At 45.1% G+C, this 18,846-nt stretch overlaps 1 protein-coding gene across 1 annotated transcript in view; it reads left to right on the top strand.

Moving 5' to 3' along the window:
• Positions 1–18,846, top strand: part of AOAH (acyloxyacyl hydrolase) — a 79,869-nt gene that overhangs the window by 8,595 nt on the left and 52,428 nt on the right. Inside the window, exons 3-5 of the mRNA XM_009464427.2 lie at positions 6,663–6,758; positions 11,263–11,323; positions 12,425–12,524. Coding sequence (XP_009462702.1) covers positions 6,663–6,758; positions 11,263–11,323; positions 12,425–12,524 — 257 coding nt within the window. The remainder of the gene's footprint in view (positions 1–6,662; positions 6,759–11,262; positions 11,324–12,424; positions 12,525–18,846) is intronic.

Genomic DNA, 18,846 nt, shown 5'->3' with positions numbered 1-18,846 from the left:
TCTTTAGTAGACAGGATCTGGGGACTCCTCATCTGTAGGCTTTAAGAGATGTGTTGGAGCCTATGATCATCTATAAATGGAAGAAGCAAAGAGTGTGTTTTGGGAAAACCTTCATCTTCTATATAAAACCAGGAATGTGATAGATGGGTTCGTTTATACAGGGGCTTGCTGCTGCAGACAGATATTTGAGGCAGAGGTTTGCTGCTTTGCCAAGCAAGGCTCCAGCTCCTGTCCCACCGGGAGCAAGCAGGGTGATCACAGCCTGGCCGGCAGGGTTTGCAGAGAGCTATTTGTGTCCGAGGCCACTTTTTGGGGGCTTATTTCCTCCTTGTCTTCCAGGGGGTACGTTTAATTTATGGCTGGGGAACAGCAATACGGCTGGAGGGGCAAGAAAGGTCTCGAGCACCCAGGAAAGTAAGCAAAGGATGTCAAAGGAGGATATGTCAGGTGCCAGAAATCCCATTTAGCAGAGTTTTACTCAGACAAATATATCTACAAATCTGAAACTTAGAGAGGCAGCTTTCACTATCCAGACACTTCTTGACATCCCTAGGTATAATTCTAATTATAGAGCCTTTCAAACGTGTGCGGCAGAAGTGGATTAAGTTAAATAGTCTGCTCAAACTGCCAGAGGCTTCACAGCTAAGAAATGAATTTCTCTAGCTCTGATTTTATTATTGGGGTATGATTTTTTTTTCCGAACTTATTGGAAATGTCATTTTATTATTACACACTATTTTCAAATACATGGAGAGAAGTACTTCCTGACATGTGAGTTTTCAGATTACTGCTGCTGAGCAAAATGGTTATGGGTTTCTCTTATCTCTTCAGAAATTAATAGCAGATGGGACAAACTATCGCTAAAAGAGACAGGCATTTTATTAATACCAGAGTCTAGTTTCTAATGGCTGGTAGGCATTATAATACCAATGAATTTCTTCCAGAGAAAACATCCTTCAGCCTGTCAAGGCATTGAAACCTATCACTGAAGTGCGACAGCAGAGTCAATTTCTTGAATCTTGTTTCTAAAGAAAATCATGTGCAACTATAAAAAATTTAGAGCTGTTTTTAACCTTTAATTATGAAGCCTATCTACATTACCTTATATGTGCCCAGCTCATGATGAGAAATAAATCACATCTAAATAGCTATTAAATTAAAAGTAAGCAATATTTGCTAATGACTGTCCAGATCTGGAAGTGCTTTTCTACTGATGTCAGAGTATTAAAAAGTTTATATTCTCACACACATCATAAGTAATTAAAGCAGTGAGATTTCTACATTTGAAGACAGCTGATTTCCCCCTGTCCTTTTTAGATAACTAATTATTTTCCATTTTTAGCCAGCAGAATTAAGACCCATTAAAGGCTAGGATAACTGGTCAGCATTTCTGATGATATTTGGTATGCAGGGAGATTTCTGTTAATTTTGTTAGAGGGTAGTGGCTTCTTATGCTGCAGCCAACAGTGAATTATTTTTCTGCCACTAAACCTAGAGGAAGATGATATATATATGACTTAAAAGACAGCAGGTTTGTAGTAGGAGCAAGGATAGTCTGAGTTAACTTTAATTTATAGACACTAACCTCTTGAGGTTTTACCAATAGTCCAACACAGGAGATAGGTTCTCCTAGAGGATAAATCTGAATTCCTGGGGGAGCATGTTTTTATCCAAAAACCAGGGACCCTAGGTGGGACTACAGTGAGTCCCCTTAGACATTCCTCCTTCCTCCTCCCTCCTCCCAGGGTTCAACCCTTTTCCTGAGTAATTTACAATTTCCAGCCCAAAAGCTGCTCCTGATGACATCAGTCTAAATGAAAGACTTTGAGGCCAGCAGAGCCCAAACATAAGCAGGGTGTCCCCTGGGGCATGGCCCATGGTGGGGCAATAAGAGGTGCCAGCAGACCATGAGGAGTGAGAGAGATGGACCAAGGGCACCTGATAAAAGCCCAGGTAGATGGGGGAAACAGAGAGATCAGCCGATGGCACACGTTGGTGGCACACGTTCCTGGGGAGCACCTTTCCCACCGGAGGGCAGGAAGACTCTCCAAATTCAGGTGCAGAGACTTCAGCCGCGGCGCCTGAGGCTGATGCCACAACTGGAACTGCAGACCCCTTTGAAAACTCAGTCAAGACTTTCTTTATCGGCTTGTCCTGTGAAGCATAGCATCTCGCCTGGAGTAAGTGCATTTGCGGGAGAGCATTTGAATAACCAAGGTGTGGTCTGCGGGTGCCCGAGGTGGGGAGGGTGTAATAGCATGACCAGAAGCATCCTCTCTGTGACAGTAAAGACTAGTTTATTAGAGCAAACATTTTGAAGTTCAGCTCTGTGGGTTTTTCCCAAGTAGTCAGGCTATTATTATTGTTATTTATATTCATATAGCATCTAGTAGCCCAAGGTACTGCATTAAGTACTGCACAAACTCAGCAACGGCTCTATTAATTCTCATGCGAAGCAAATCTCCCTTTGGGCCTGGTTCGATAGACACAGAAGTGTCCAACTGACTTAATCAACATCAAAAAATTTAATTGCTGGGAGACTGCTCCATGAGTTTGCTCACCTGCATGATTGTGCTTGTGATTAAGAATTCTGTTTCTATTCGGCAGAGCTGAACCAAAAATAGCTATTGTTTTCCCCCCCTCTCTGTGGTACTGTGACAAACATGGGAGAGAAACTCACATCTTCAGTGGAGACTGTCTTCTTGTATAACAGAGGAAATGGAAACACCAGGGGTATTTTTATCCTCAGCCCAACTTTTTGGATTTTCAGCACTCAGGCTGTTTGTCCATAAGCCCCTTTCTCTGCATCAGCTCTACTGGAGGTGAGAAGACCTTGCTGTGATAATGAAAATGAGAGTCATGGGGGCAACGTCTGACTCGGAGAGAGAGGAGCCTCTTCACACCCCCACCCTGAGACAAATCATTAGGCAGGCTGCTGAGCCTGCACTTGGGGTGAGTAACTATTTCAGTGTAAAAGCGGTGCACTGAGGTGCGGCAGGGCTGAGCGCTGCAGCCAGAGGCAAGCTCTTTCCTCATCTGCCGGGGAAGGCGTGGGGGCCGCGTCGTAAGCTGGTCTTTCCCGTTGCAAGAGGGTTGACTTGTTGCGTCGATGCTTTTATCAGGCCGGCTTTTACACTGAAATAAAATCTCTCCTTGCAGGGCTGGAGCCAACATTTTGGCACCCGAGAGTGCTGTAACTGAAAGCAGAGACATTGCGGAGGTTGATTTCTGCTTGCGGCTGGAGCAGACCCGCCACGACACAGGAAGCACGAGCTGTGGTGGGGGCAGCGGGGGGAGGCGGACAGCATCCCAATCCCACCGGCAGCAGTCTGCAAGCTTCATTGCAGCGGCGCACGGCACCCTCTGGTCCCACAGAGGATGAGGGGGTGCCAGAGGCAGGAGACAGACTTTTAGAAAGCGGGACCCAGCTGGAGTGCCCCCCGTTCCCATGCCACTTGGCGAGGATGCCCAGCAAGCATGGCGGGTGGAAGAGGTAGCTGGGGGGGACAGGGGAGCTAGGGACCAAGAGAGAAGGACTCTGTCCTCTCTACAAAGTGGAATGGCAGGCCCCAGCTGAAGGTGCAGCAGCGCTGAGTTACACAGCACAGGCAAAATGAGCATCATTTCTCTCTGTTGCAGTCAGTGATGGTGTCAGCTCCCTGGTGTGACAGGTTACTGAGCCCCAGGGACATGACATCCCAGATCCCTCCAGTTTTCAGCTGCCCCCCCCTGTGTCTGAGCTCATGACTGTGCTCGCAATGGGGGCTTTTCCCTTGCTCTTCATCCAGGCTTGCAATTTTGCAGTCTGGTCAGGCCGTCCTGCTCCTCAAGCCACATCAGCGTCTGCTCCATCGCTGATGCCCACTTGCCCCTGTGCTCAGTTCTGCTACAGCCTGTGTTTTGGGGACTGTCTGCTCTCCCAGCTCCTCTGCCCTCTGAAGCATTTTCCTCTGCTAACACTGCTAACCTCAGTGTCTCCTGAGTTTCCTTCTCTCCTCCTCATCTTCATCCCTCACAGACTCCTGGACCCATGTCTGCTAAGCACTGGCACATCCTCATTCGTAGCTTCCTCAAGCTCCTGGTGCAAAAGAATGAGAGGTAAAACAACAAAAGCTGTCTCCTTTAGAAAATATCAAAGGACTAGCTCCTGCCTGTCTTTCTGCTTGGACTCCTTTTTGTGTTTCTGACTTCTAGACAGCAAGATTGTTAGATAAAGGCTCTGGCCTTTCTAAGAGAAGAAAGGAAGGCACAGAAACAGTACACGGTTTTGTGGTTAAGGCACCATTTTGGTACTTTAATTTTTCTGAGCCTCCATCCTCATGAATAAAACAGACGGTAGGGGAAGGGTAGTTTTGGTTGTCTGTAGGTTGCTCATGTGTGTTAATAATATGACCTTTTAAGAACCAAGTTATGCAATGCCTTTTAGGTGTGTTTCCAGCGTGTTTCAAGGATGTGCACCACCATCTCAGCGCTAAGTGATGGAGTCATTCCAGCGTGGCTATGCCCACACTACCCTTGCAAATAAGTCAGGGTCTGTTTTCTGTCTCTAGGGCCAGTGCAGGGCATGGCTTGCACCCAAACAGCTGAAGTCTCTTGCACCCCTCAACTGCCCCCTGCCTCGACTGGGTGTCCTCCTCCAAATGTGCTCTGGGGACGGGTCCCTAGCACAAGCACAAGCATTGCCTGGGGCACGGCACGGGGTAAGGCTGTGCTAAGGCACCTGCTAGTGATTAGACAGGGACCAGATGGCCCTGGGCTGTTCCTTGAGCCCAAGTCCTGAGCACGCTTTACCCTCCAGCTTGGATGTCCCCTTTGGTTTTAGTTTGGGTCTTTATTATTCTACTTTTTTTTTCCTTATGAGCTATTGTGTTTTAATTAACTGCCAATTCGTTGGGCTAGCCTGTGGCTATTTTTGCAGGGAGGGAGGGGAGAGGGAAGAAGGAATGACTTGCTTCAGGGTTTTTTCTTGGTTGTATCTGTCTCCATTTATTCTCCTATTCTTTTAGGCTGTCTGGAGGTAATGGCTCTTAGCATGCTTTATAAATCATTCTGCAGAGGACTTTGAGTGAGTGTTTTATTTAATAAGTATGGAGAAGTGGGCTTTTATCCCTGCAAAAGATGTGGCAAGTTCACTGTAATTTCCACTGGATTACTGTATTTGGGGTAGAAGAAGTAATAGAAGACTCAAAGATATTGGTCTTACCGCAAGTTCTAATTGTATTACCTCCTCTTTGACTTGCTACTTGATCCATAGGAGCACCAAAGTTATTTACGTTGAAAAACAGCACTTTGATTTAGTAGCACATAGGCAGGGGTACTTGGAAGGAATTTAAAAGTGCACTTTGAAGAGTTGTGCCAGTCTGAAAACCGGAACATTAATGGTCTTGAGTTTTGGAAAAAGGTGGATCTGCAGCCACATCCAAATGCTGCAGCTCACCTCTGTTTCTAGACTGTGTCAGAGCAAGTCCTGAGAGCTGAGATTTCTTGCAGAGGGGAGGAAACAGGGTTCAGCTACAGGGATTTCAAAGAGAAATCTTTATTCAGGCTGCTGGAAACTGCCATCCTGGCTCCTTGCCTCCTGGCAGCCTGGGATACCCACCTCTGTTACACAGGCTCTGAGTCCAGGCAGGGACCTCGCTCTGGCTGCCAGGTCTGACTATATTGGTCAGACTTCACATCACCAAATGTGGCTTCTTTATAAAATGGTGAAGGCACTGCAGAAACAGAGAGCACAATGCTGGCCTACAGCAATTTAAAATCGACTTGAAATGAACCGTTTATGGTCATCACATGGATTTTGAATGATTGCTATGTGGGGACGACATTGAACCTACTTCATCCTAAGAATATCAGAAAAAGTGCTGTACATCTCAAGAAATGCTTCACTATGGTGTGCAAGTTCTTGGGTCTCAGTCACAGCTAGTCCAAGGAGCAGCTCAGCTTTAGCCCTGTTCGCACCCAGATTAGTGATGAGAAATAACCAGCTTTGTAGGTCATAGGAAATGGTTTCTTTCCAACCACAGAAGGAGAGCAAAATGAACTCTGAAGGCATTTTGGGTTTAGCAAATGCGTAGCTGGGCCCAGCAGCCCTGTGCGTGCCAAGCACCACAGGGCTTCAGAGGAAAGGCTGTGAAGAAATGATGCAATGGATGCTTTGTGGTGGTCAGCACGTACGTCTGCTTTGTGACGTCTCTTCTGCAGGCACTCACACCCATTTGTTTTGCAGTTTCGGTAGCTCTCTCTGTGGCTTGTGTGGAGAGGTATAGAAGTCCTATCAAGTACAGACCTGTACCTTTTTTCTTGTGAGAAATAACGAGAGAGCAGGTGGCCAAGCAGGCAGTTGTAACAGTGGCTGTCCCCCTGGCTCCTTGATTTTCATTCTTGAAAGGATGGAAAATTGTTTTTTCAGGAGCAACATCCAGTGCTGTAAAAACCCGGCTGTTCTGTGCGCTCCTCTGGCATCACATCCTCTCTGTGATAACTTACAAGTTTTGAACAAAGACAGAAATTCACAGATATTTTTTCTCCTTGAACACTCATCTGCCATGGAGCATCTCAAGAAATGAAATGCCCAACGATGCCTGAAATACTTCTACGGCATGGGGTGCTTCATCACACCTCACAGATAACCCTATTCAGTCTTTTTGTTTGTTTGTTTGAAGGATGCGTGCTTGTGGTGTCTGTAATTGAACAGCTTGCACAGTGGCACAACAGCACAGTAAAGGCAGCCGTGGAGAAACTGTGCAACTATATACCTGGTAAGTACCAAATAATAAGCCATATGTTACGATAGTACTGCTGTATTTCTCTGTTAATTAAAGATTCACACGTGGAGTCTGAAAAAGCTTTATCCACTTCTCGTACAGCATTTCAAATGAATGTAGCTGAAAGATAGCAAGGTGTTATCTGCAGGGAAGTCAGTGGTGTGGCTCACTTGGCTTCAGAGCTGGGATTTTGTCCCAAAGTTAGAGTGAATGGAATTGTATTAAGCCCACATGCGTGTGAGCGCCAACACATGCAGACCCCTTCCCTCCCTTTTCCTCCACTTTGTCTCTTTGTTAGCAGCTTAAGAACAGATTCACTGTACGCCCAGCCACTCCTCTTTCTTGTTGATATGGGTCTTTATAGCAACTGTGAAGGTGAAAATATTTTCAGCAGGTATAGGAAGCCGCTATTGTAAAATCTGAAAAATGAGCTGAGGTTGACAGGTGTAAGATGTGAGCATTTGGTCTGCAGAGAAAGGCTATTGAAATGTAACTGATGATACAAATTTCAAAAGCGATAGCTATTCTGTATGAATATATGTAGACTCCCCTTTTTCTGCCCCATATTTTATCTGCCCAAAGGAGGTTAGCTGTCCGAATACACATCCCTAAATAAAAAACAGTTTGAATGCCAGAATAGCTTTGTGCCTCACAGACCAATCCTATAACTATTTAAGTAACTAGATCTCACACTCATTATATATTTTTAATGGTATGCATGTAAAAAGATGGCTTAGGATTCTTCATTAAAAAGTCATTTATATAGGACTTCATGAAACCTATCTCTGAGAAACCATCTTGCTCTGTAGACCCTAGTTTCACAGAAGATGCGTGTAGAATATTAATTCCCTCCTTTCCAAGAGAGGATTTCCTGATGCAGGATGGGGCAGAGAGGTAATTGCTGGGATTCATTCATTGATAGAATGACGCTTATCTGATTTCTATTCCATAAGTCATATCCTCAGTGTTTTAAATTACAGGCACATAACCATGAAGTTACAATTAGAAGCGCTGATCCTGCTATTAAAATACAATTTTCTTCTTTAAAATATGACATGTTAGCTCTATGTTCATGATTCACTCAGTGGACCTTGTTCCGCTGACATGTCAAGATATTTCTTTTCAGCTGCCATTCTTTACACACATAAAATCCTATTATCCCTTTAGTTAGATCTGTATAATCCAGTTACCTTCTATGAGATGCATGGGTACACCCAATAGAAAAAAAATGACCCTGAACTTGAAAGGAGTGAAAAATCCTATGGATTTTGTGGGAGCTACAGCATAACCTGATTTATCCTCCCCTGGGAGGTGAACGCTGCAGCCCAGCAGGAATCAACAGCTTCCTCTTGCTGCTTGAAACAATAGAAAAGCTTTGGATGATCACGAGGAGTAAACCAACTAAAGCAGGCCATGCCATTTCACCTGAAGGAACAATTTCATTGTTATACACATGCCTGCAATTGATTGCAAGAAGAACAGCAACAAATTAATGGCAATGGGGCTTTTCCTAGGGCCAAAAGGGAATAAGAACTCGTGTGTTTTTTTCTTAAGGGCCTCCTATAATTTCAATTACAATTGAGTTGGGGTTGGATCAAGCCTTCAGTGAAGTTATGTGATGTTCAGGAACAAAAAATGAACAAAAAAAAGAGAGAGAAAAATTCAGTACCCATCAATCCCACTCAATCCCATAGGCTGTGTAGAAAACACAATCGCATCCTTATTTATATGGAAATATTTGCAATGATGTTTGTGATTCAAGCGACATGGCCAATAAACCTATGAAAATAAGAACAGTAACACCATAAGTGAAGGAGGCTCTTGAGCAGACAGAAAGGCTGGGTCTGGGGGAATGGGCAGTATTTACAGTAAAAGATGTTATTAGCAAGAATGTGTGTTTACCTGGATACTGGCTGTCTGCTTGATGCAACAGAGGTGTCTGATACCCGAAATGTGCTTTGAGACCATCTGCCTCCAACATTGCCTCTGAGTCATGCTCTGCTTCTGTGTTGGCCACTGCTGTGTAAACACCTTAGAGCTCAAGTGGAAATGGCAACACGATTAATACCATCTTTCCTGCAAATATTTATCCTCTGGGATTCAGCCAGAATTTGTGTTTCTGGGACTATGAAGCTATAGAGGAAAACCTTCCGGATTTTTATCACGTAAGAACAGGGCAGTTTAGGGGATCTCTTTTACCTGAAGCAGAGCAAAAGCATTTTCTCTAAATGTTCCAGCATTTAGTTTGGTTTAAGCTCTTCTCTTGCCCCTGAACACTCAAAGTTATTCATCATGTTCTCTCTCTCTCTTCCCCTCCTTTCTGACTTACACAGCTTCTTCCTAACAGAGCTTTCTCTCTGCAATATTCTCTCCTCCTGTGTGTTAGCAGAGCTGGAGGTTTGTGAACGCATGAATGCAGGCTGGTTCGGAGGGCAAGTCCGGTACACACTGCCCGTGGCTTGGGTCTGTTTTGCTGGAAGCCAAAGCCTGAATGGCATCTGTATCTTCCAAGAGGACTCTATGTGCTCAACAATAATTTTATGTTATTGCTGTTCTTTTTACCACCCGTCATTTGTTACACCATGGGGTAATTACACGTCAAGCTTCCTGTATGCATAAGGAAATCAGCGCCTAGAAATCAGTGTGACCAGCAGACCCCCAACATCAGCTCCCCAGAGCTGACGGCTAGCCAAATCCTCCCCTCCTCGCAGCCACCAGGACAGGTTACAGCAGCCAGCTGGCTCCTCCAGGGCCAGAAACATTATGGAAACCAGCTGGTTTGGGAAACTCATAACGAGACCATCGCCTGCAACGCACCAGGGAGGTGTTGGGGAAGCCAGCCACCTTCTCCTGCAGGCTACTATAGGGAGTCAGGGGCCCTGCAGGCAAGCCTTATCAGAGGGTGTTTTAATCAGCGATGATACCAAATGCAGGGTTATTGATGTCTGCGATGTCTTTCCTTTTAGGTGAACAAGAATAAAGTCTAATTCTAGCCAGGAGACCAATTTTTAACTTGCAGATTGCTTCTAAAGAGCCAATAGAGAGGAGTTATGTGGCAAAGGAGGCAAAGAAATGAAGCTAATAACTTGATTGAAATAAAACACCTGGCATGGGATAAAAAAATCAGCTATCATAGTTACAGAAGCTGCTTGCAACACCTTATGAGCAGGAGGGTGTTGGGGAAATTATCTTTTCATTCCCTGCTATGCCTTTCAGGTCCTAGTCCTCCTTTCTTGGGCACAGGTTGCCAGCTGGGATGTCTGCAGTCCTGGCAGGAGAGCAGCTGCGGGAGCAAGAGCACACCCATGCCTGCTGATGGAGTCAGTGCTGCAAGGCTTCGTACCCTCCCCGGAGCAAAACTACCCGCCTTGTATGCAGCAGACCCTCATCCCTGGGCATGTCCAGCCTGAGGCTGGTTAAAATTGAATATTCAGCCCAAAGCTGGAGGGAAGCGGCTGCTTTGGGGGTTTCTAAGGCTTTTCTATGGGAAAGATGAGGATACTCTCTGTTTTCGTCCCCAAATACAAATAGTATCTGTCTGGGTAATTAAGGTGCAAGAGAAAACAGTATCTCTCAGGAATTTCAGGAGCTGCAAGCTTGTCATTGCTGCACTTGTGTGAACCTGCCTCTTCATGACTTTTCACAACACCACCCCTGCCAAAACAAGGCCTGACACCTCCTTTGCAGGATACGTGCGTGGTAAACCAGTTCTCGTCTGTTCAGGCCAAGAAACAGCCAATTTTCCTTTGTGGGAACTATCAGACCAGTGCTACCATCCTGCCCTACCTGTATTCAAGCCTCTAATCTCTCCCACAAATATCTTTGCTCGGGTGAGGGGACCACTTTTTTTTACAACAGTACCTTAAAGAAATCTCTGATGAGCTGTCTTCTGGAGGGCATGCTCCATCCAGGTTAAACAAAGCCACCTGAGCCAGCATCCCAAAAAGGCACACAGCTGCAGACTGTGAAAGGAAGCCAAATGAAAAGTGTCAAATATTTGTTTGAATGCAATTACTCCTGCGCAACTCCTGCTCTACACAAAACATATTCTCTTAACTCTCACAAACCCTGAGAAGCTCCGAGGCAGCTCTAGCAGTAGCATCAGGCCCTGCATCACTTTCTGAGCTTTGATTTATGTATTTGTTTTCTTTCTTCTTGCAAACCTACAAAGCTGTTTCTTTAAACTGCTTAGAGGATGCTCTGACATGTATGATTTCTTTCAACTTTTCCATGATGCCATACTCAGAACGTTTAACAGATGCTAGTTATCCTTTTTAGTCTTTATCACGTGGCTTGTCTAAAGCCAGAGAAGGGCTTCAGGCAAGGTTAGAAATACAGGTTTTCCCATTCTCTGGTGCTATCCTGAGGTCATAGATTCACACGCCTTCCCCTAAGATAAATCAGCGTTCACCTTAATGAACCAACTTCTGCTGTATTTTGACTGTTATAAAACCAGTTTCACTGTGCTCAAATACTTAAAAAAAAATATGTTTTCTAGAGAAACTGCAAGGTTTCTGTTACGTACTTGCTGAACTTTACGGACCACACATTGCTGAACTGTAAGTATTGCTGTGTCCTCTCAGATCTTTGCTTAATTTGTTCTTGACATGTACAGATGTGCTGTCGGATTGACGTGCAGAGGTTTCATTCTTAAAATCACATTATTATTAAAGCAGAGATGCTTGAGAGTGATTCTGGTTTGGCATTTGGCATAGCTGTTCCTGAGTGAATAAATACAGGCTGCCACTGGTAACCATTTTCATACTCCATTTGAATCCCAGATCAAGCCCACCTGATGTAATTACCTTTTGAAATTCAGCTCGTTTGGCTGAGGGAGGAATTTGAATAACTTGTGTGTGCGAGACAGGTTCTACAGAGTCACACTACTGTAATACTTGGCTCTTGCTTTCCCTTCTACCTTTAATCAAGCTTTCTAATTGTCAGCCCCTACATGCTCTCAGCCCCAACCTTGATACACACTCTTGGGGAAGCCTACTAAGTAATGTAAGTGATTAAAAAAATATGATGTAGGTCATTTTATTCCTCTTTGAAACTTCTTAGTTTAATTAACAGAGCTTTTGCTAGACCTTCTTCCTCCCTAGGGTTTTTATTTTTATTTTTAAAACTAGCCAAGGGACTGCAAAGTGCTTACAGGACTAAGAAGTGCTATAATCAAACATTTTAATTTAATTCCTGGTTAGCCCAGGGGTGTGTCCCAAAAAGAAAGAAACAATCCTAGCACTCGTGCTTGGTGATTAAAGGTTAAGGATCTTTGAAGGATTTCTGGTTATTTTCTTGAGTTAATGATTGAACGTTCATTTGTGCCAAATTGCATATGCATTAACTTTAACCTTTAAATCTTTGTCAGACTTATGACTGATTAAAAAACAGAACAGTCATAATGCATTTGATTCAGGTGCTGCATATAAAGCGCGGTGCTTTTTCATCATCCTGGGATCCAATTTTAAATGCTGAGTAGGATGCCGTGGCAGAAAATCGTTGGGACCCAACACTGTACTGAGCAGCTATTACAGGCCGCAGTGAAGCGAGCTGAGGTTATTGTTTGGCGTTGGGGAGATTTAGCTTCCCATGGAAACAGCTTCTACTTTCAAGCACCCAGAAGAACATAATAGTCTTTGTTTTCACACCATTTCCTTCAGCATAGACAGGGAAATGAATGCCGATGTGGTCTGCCATTCCTTGAAGCTATGTAAACAGGATCCAGGACAACCGCTTTGTCATCTCTACCCTCCTCCAAAGGTGAGTTGGTTTTCCACTTTTTTCAAAGCTACAGATGGTGGAAGGTCTTTTAAACTGGAACTGAATTGTACGGAGGCTTCCAGTGCACGTGCATTGTCTGGGAAATAAACATGAACATTCTGAGCATGGACACTTTTAGAAAATGTCTGTTTGAACAAAAGGTACATAACATACTTTAGGTACAAAACACACTTCAGGTGTGTGGAGCGTCCACAACATGGTTGTCAGAGAGTGGGAATTAGAGGGCCAAAGTCTCTTGTACCAGTCTAGGTCAGAGAAGAAGAGCAGGGAAAATAAAATCTCATTTTCTCCAGACTTTATTGTTAAGCAGTACAATGACCCCAAACCAGATACTCAGCTGAGGTTCATCTATACCACCGTGTTACCATGACATGACAAGATATCCCTGCATTGCCTGCTCTGCTGTGGCAGCCTGTGTAGGCACTAGTTACCTGCTGCAAATGCAGGGCTATTTGGCTTGGATTAGTCTGCAAGTGCAAGAGGTTTAAGCTAACGTGCATAATCCTTTGCCGCAGGCTGGAAACATATTTAGTTACCACCGCTTTTTTGATGTACAGTTATTTCCTACACCACGGTAACTTAATTGCATGTCATAGACCTTTGGTACTCGGATACATACATATCTGCATAGGTGTCTAAACAGATACAGTTTGTTTTGGGATTTTTTTAGTTGTGTTTTTTGGTTTTTTTTTTTCCAGTCATCATGCAGCCCCGGTCACACTAAAACCTGTGAGTAATGGTGGTTGGTTGGCAGTGTCAAAAAGCAAGTGATTCACTTAGGCATCTATTTTTGTAAATCTTTTTCCCTGCATCTGGATGGGTAAAGACATGTTTGATTTCTAAAGGTTTGCATAAGATGTTTTACACAGGGCCTTATCCAACAGCCATTGAAATCAGTCAGAGCCTTTTTATGGGCTTTGGTGAGCTGTGGTTCATCTCCAGGGTGGATTTAGTTCTGCCAGTATTAGACCTGGAGAAATACTTGCCTTCCAAGAATGGCCGTAACATTTGTTTTATAGCAGCTGTGTGTCCCATGTGACTACTATGCTTCATGCTATGCCAACATAGAGATATATGGGTGTGAAACCAGGCAGGGGCGGAAGACGATGAGTGCAGGCATCAGAGAGGGCCCACACTAACTTGACTCAGCCAGGATGTTGCCCAAACTTCATCAAATGGGTTCCTTCAGAAATCTTGCGCCTGAACTGGCAAAACAGTTCATGGGTCCTTCCACCCTTCCCCAAGGTACATCAGAGCTACCCTGTTGCAAGCTCTCCCTTAATAATTGACAGGCCTTTACTCACCCCGCAAACATTTGTGAGCTCGAGCACTTTCTGTGTTGGTAATTGCATGTTTTTTCCCTCTCCTGCACTTGTAACAGCAGCAGAGACGCTGTCAGTGACTGTGGGGCCTTTTTTTTTTTTTTTTTTTTTTTTTTTTTTTTTTTTTTTAAATTAGGAGTCCTGAAGGTAAAGGTGAGAGTACAGCAAAGCCTGGCAAGCTCCCCCAGTGTAGCAGGTCGCCCAGGAGTACAGCAGGAGCTGTAGCAATGGTGGCTGCACATGCACTGCGCTGCCAGCCTGAGAGTTAGATTTTCACATGGACTTGCTTGTATGCAGGAATAAAGAGAAGTAGAGACCACCCTGCACCCTGACTTCTGCTGGTGGCAGAAGTGCAAGGTGCCTCTCGGAGTGAAAGAGGACGCTGGCAACGAACTGCACGTAAAGAGCAGGGCGAAATCTCCATGGCTGCACAGTGAGCTAGGCAAACGAGTCTGGAGAGAGGGGCTGTTTAAACCAAAGTGGCTCCTGTGCAGAAATTAGATCTGTGGTGAAATACTTGGCCTGTCAACCAGAGGGGACAGGATGCCACTCATGGGGTTGCTGTCAAATCTTTGGTTAGCTCTTCCTGTCTCTCAGAGCAGGTGTGGGATCAAGCTGTTGACTCCTTCCACCCCCAGTGACAGCTCCAGCAACTGCACTTTCTGCAAGGAAAACTACCGAAGATGGGGGTTTTTTTGTTTTGTTTTTTAAACAAAATTTGGACTCTCATTTGCATAGCCTGGAGACTGTCACTCTGAGCGAGTGGCTCAAACAAACCTTCTCTCTTCCAAGTGGTAGTTAAATCCCTTTCTGCCAAGGTGTATTTTTTTCTCACCAGGAATAAGGGAACTCTACCAAAAAAACGATTTTCCTACCCCGACTGTGCCCTCCTTTTTGGCTCGGCTGGTGCCCTGAGACAGCTTGAGGAGGCTGGGGGAGATGGGAGGAGAAAAGCAGTGCTTAGAGTTCATGCTCAAGTGGTTGATAAATTGCCCACAGTAACTCTGTGACAAGTCAGACTGAGTAAAGATGAATTATGGGTGAAAAAAATTAATATACAGTCAGAGATGCAGATGCATAAAATGCAGTTTACCTCACATTTGCTTCTTTGGTTTGTAATTTGATTGATCACTTCAGTTATATGAGCCTGCAAATGTTGGCTCAGTCCCCTGCCAAGTGTTTGAACAAGACTTTAATACTAATGACTGTTTTGTTCAACTCTATTGATTTTCAGGTAATTCGTTTATTCATTTAGACTTTGGGATGCCCATTTTCCCAGAATTAGTATCATATTTGTACTGGCGAAGGGAGTAAAATAAATATAGAGTTACTTGCCCTTATAGGGCAGTATAATGCTCAGGTTTTAATTGCCTTTAAGGTCACAAATATCAACATGTAGCTGCTTGTTAAGTCAATAGTTTATTTTGTTATGTTTCTGTGATGTTGCTCTAGTGAGATCGTGTGTCTCAAGGAAGGAAGAGCCCCTGCTTCAGAGGCCTTGCAAACTATCTGCATAATGGAGACACTGCAAGCTGAGTAAATGGTACGTGTGTGATATTACACACTTCCCTGGTCTCTGACAAATTAGCCCAAATTAATTTTTTTGCCAACCTGCCTGGAGTCATTAGCACTCTGTGATTATTCTAGGAGACTTGGCTCTAATTATGAATTAAAAATATTGCTCTGTTTGCATGCGGTCCAATGTTCTCGGTGCGGAGCTGGAGAAGGAGGGCATCTAACCTGGGCGAGGGTGGCTCCGTTGCAGGGGCTCCCGAGGGGCTTGAGCGAGGTGGGCTGCCCCGCTGGTGGGCGGTTTCAGGAGCAGCCCCCTGATGTTGGTGAGGAAGAGTGGAAGGGGTACTCGCAGCTCCTCGATCACCAGCACACCTGTGCAACCACGTCACTCGTAGTGGGGTCCAGTGAGACCCTAATTGCCACCAGTGGCCCACAGAGCAGAGCCTGGGCCAGGGCTGGAAGTGCAGGTAGATGTGCATGCATAGGCTCTCCTACTGCCTGTTTGCTGCCCAGCAAGAGGTTCTCCTTTACCCTTAGTATGAGGGTAGCAACACTGGGGACTCCTTCAACTCAAGAGGCAAAATAATACGGTGCATCAGAAGTGTAGGCTTACCATAGGTAGCTGGAAACTGGGCAGTATCTAAGGCTGCTGTAATACGCCTTGTAGTTTAAGTCACATCAACAGCAGATACTCTAACATTGGCTGCAGCACCTCTCCAAAATGCTGACAGTGGGTACAGGTATCCAAGACAGCTGGTTTAGGATGACTGGATATTTTTTTAGTAAAAAAGTTTATCAGCTCACATGGTGGAGGACTTTTGCACCAGGTTCTGTGATACAGGGACATGCCTTTAGTGAGCGAAAAGGGCTGAAATAGGGTGAGGGGGTTTAGGCACTGCCTACCAAGCTCCCCTTCTGGCCCCGGGAGCAAGCAGGTTTGCAGGAGATTATTCTCAGCTTGTCTCTAGATTGTTTTAAGCCAGCTGGCCTGTTCAGTTAAATGGCAATACTTTCATTGATTTTGTTGGGGCCAGACTTCAGCACTGGAGTCCTGCTGCTGTCAGTCTCTTAAACAGTCTGTGTTGGAAGGAGCTTGTACCCTTCCTTCTGCATTTCAGAGAGCCTCTTCTGCTCCCCATCACTTTTCTGCTCTCGATTATTAGAGACCTTGTGGCTACAGATTTTAGCTTAACCTCCAGTAGCAGGATTTTGCTGGGAGTCATCTTACATCAGCAAAAATATACATACTTATGCTAATGTCATTTTATCTTACCAAAATAAGCTTCATCACCACAAGCACTTACGCTCGTGCATGTCACCTCTATCAGGTCTTTCATTGACTTTGTAAAAACCATGTCCCTCATGGACATTACTGTGGCCAGCCTGCTCTTTGACAAGGTAGGAGCCAACCAATTCTGGCTGGAAAAAAGAAACCCTTTGGGGTTTCATAAAATAAAAACACTTCTGCTATTTTCTCTCATTCCTCTTTCCCTCTCAGTGAAAATGTGAACTGCTTCCCAGGAGGCGAGGCAGAACCAAACTCGGGTGGGAGTGCTTCTGCATTCCTGGTAAGAGCAGGCTGCCAGCCAAAGGTAGACCTTGTGGCTGGGACCCATTTCCTTCTTTTGAGACCACAGGCTGTAAAGCAAGCATCTGGGAAGCAGGCTAGGTCCTGGGGAAGACGATGCCCTCCTTTTAGCCTTTCTTTTTGGAAATAGGTAGAATCTACTGAAATGTGAGTTGTTTCTGCTGCAGTCAGAACTGAGCCCTGAAGAAACAACCTATAGACAAGCAATAGCAGAAGGCACAGTTTGAGCACTAGTTCTTCCTCTTCCACTCATTTCTCACCATTTCCCCTGCTCCTCTTCATTGGCAGAAAATAAAATGCAAAAAAACCCCTCAACTAAAAAACCCAACAACTCCAAAAAACCAAACCACACAACCCCAACCTTCTAGCAAATAAACCCAAATAAAACAGGGTGGGATGGGGTTTGCAGGGTGCTGCGTGCAGCTATGTTGTACCAATGGGGAAGCTGACCCAGGAGGGGGCCCCTGAAAACAAATCTTGGGCAACCCATGGGCACAGTGGCATTTGGGGTGGGAGGCTGACAGATAAAACTGTGAGGACAAGGAAGTGTTGCTCGTGGACACTGACTGTGTTTTAGAGAGGCAAGCTAGAAAAAGTAAGTCAAAATATTTCCTCCAGACCACACAGAGTCCAAGTCCAAAAGAAACAAGTGGTGTAAAATGAGCAGAAGTCAGAGTAATTGCCCTGGGAGGAGAAAGGACCAAGTCAGGCTTCATGTGTTTTAGATCTGGGCTTGCAGGGAAGGTCCCTATTTTGCATGCAGAGTGCATATTGTTTGGTTTGGCTGTCCCATGCAATCATAAAGACTTCCCCTACAGCCTCTGCAGGATGAAAGGTGGGAGTTGTGGAAGAAATCCCAGTTTTGCCAGTGCTCTTTAACAAGCTTTGCAGCATTTTGGTACCTTGGCATGTGTACTCCTGGTAAAAGGATGATGAAAATGAGTTAGAAGGGAAACTTGGAGGGTTTTGTAAATATCCGCTCTCCTGGGAAAGAGCTGGCTAACAAGGGTGATAAATGAGAGAGCATTAGAGTTGGTTCCTGTGTTTGCTTATTATGAGAAATAGATCTGTTTGCAAAAAATTAATTACTGGGAATACACGGGCTCTGTGGAGAGCATTGAAAGAAGGCAGTGAATGAAATCCCAGTGACCGCCCTGCCCTCAGCCCCATCCATGGTGCGGATATCTTGTGTACGCCGGGTGGATGGGGCTGGCTGCTCCCCAGGACCTCCGCACAGCCTCTGGGCAGTGGCTGCAAGTTCATCCATCAGCCTCTGGGCCCTAGGGAGCCCCTTCCTTGGTGGTGTTTTCATGCCATGGGAAAGAGAGGAGGCTGCTTGCTAGCCGAGTTGCAGCAAGAGAGGTTGTATGGGCTGTATGGCCTTTGGTGGCAGGCTTGACATGCTGGTGTCAACCAGGGATTGCAGATGACCCACGAAACCAAGAGTATTTTCTCCCAGATGGGTGTTTCAGCTGCCAGTCCTCCACAGCCCACCCTGGAGTCCTGGCTGAAGTAACTTCAGCAGCGGGAGAAGATCTTGTCCTTAGCATTTCAGAGAGAGCATTTTCTACACGCGGGGGCAATTCAGCCTTTCCTCCCTTGTTTTCTGCTTTCTGTGTGCAATATTGCTGTAGCTGTCTGAAGCGTGCATTTCTCATGCTTTGTTGCTGAGAGCAAGAAAGGTCTCTCCTCCCCTGCCCAGCAGAAAGGGGTTGATAAATCCTACCTCTCTGGAAATTTTTCATCTATCATACTCAATTTTAAGCCATTTTCCTCATCTGTCTCTCAAGTTATTTTATTGCAGAAGTGACAGCAGCTGGTAACATACAACATAAATACAGCAATGCAAGATGCATGCTTGGTTTTGGGGACAGCA

Source organism: Nipponia nippon, unplaced genomic scaffold (genome assembly GCF_047370975.1).
Source record: "Nipponia nippon isolate SJK-2023a ecotype South Korea unplaced genomic scaffold, ASM4737097v1 scaffold_1, whole genome shotgun sequence".
Taxonomy (NCBI): Eukaryota; Metazoa; Chordata; class Aves; order Pelecaniformes; family Threskiornithidae; genus Nipponia; species Nipponia nippon.
The sequence above is the reverse complement of the archived record's forward strand: the minus strand, read 5'-3'. Positions and strand labels throughout refer to the sequence as shown.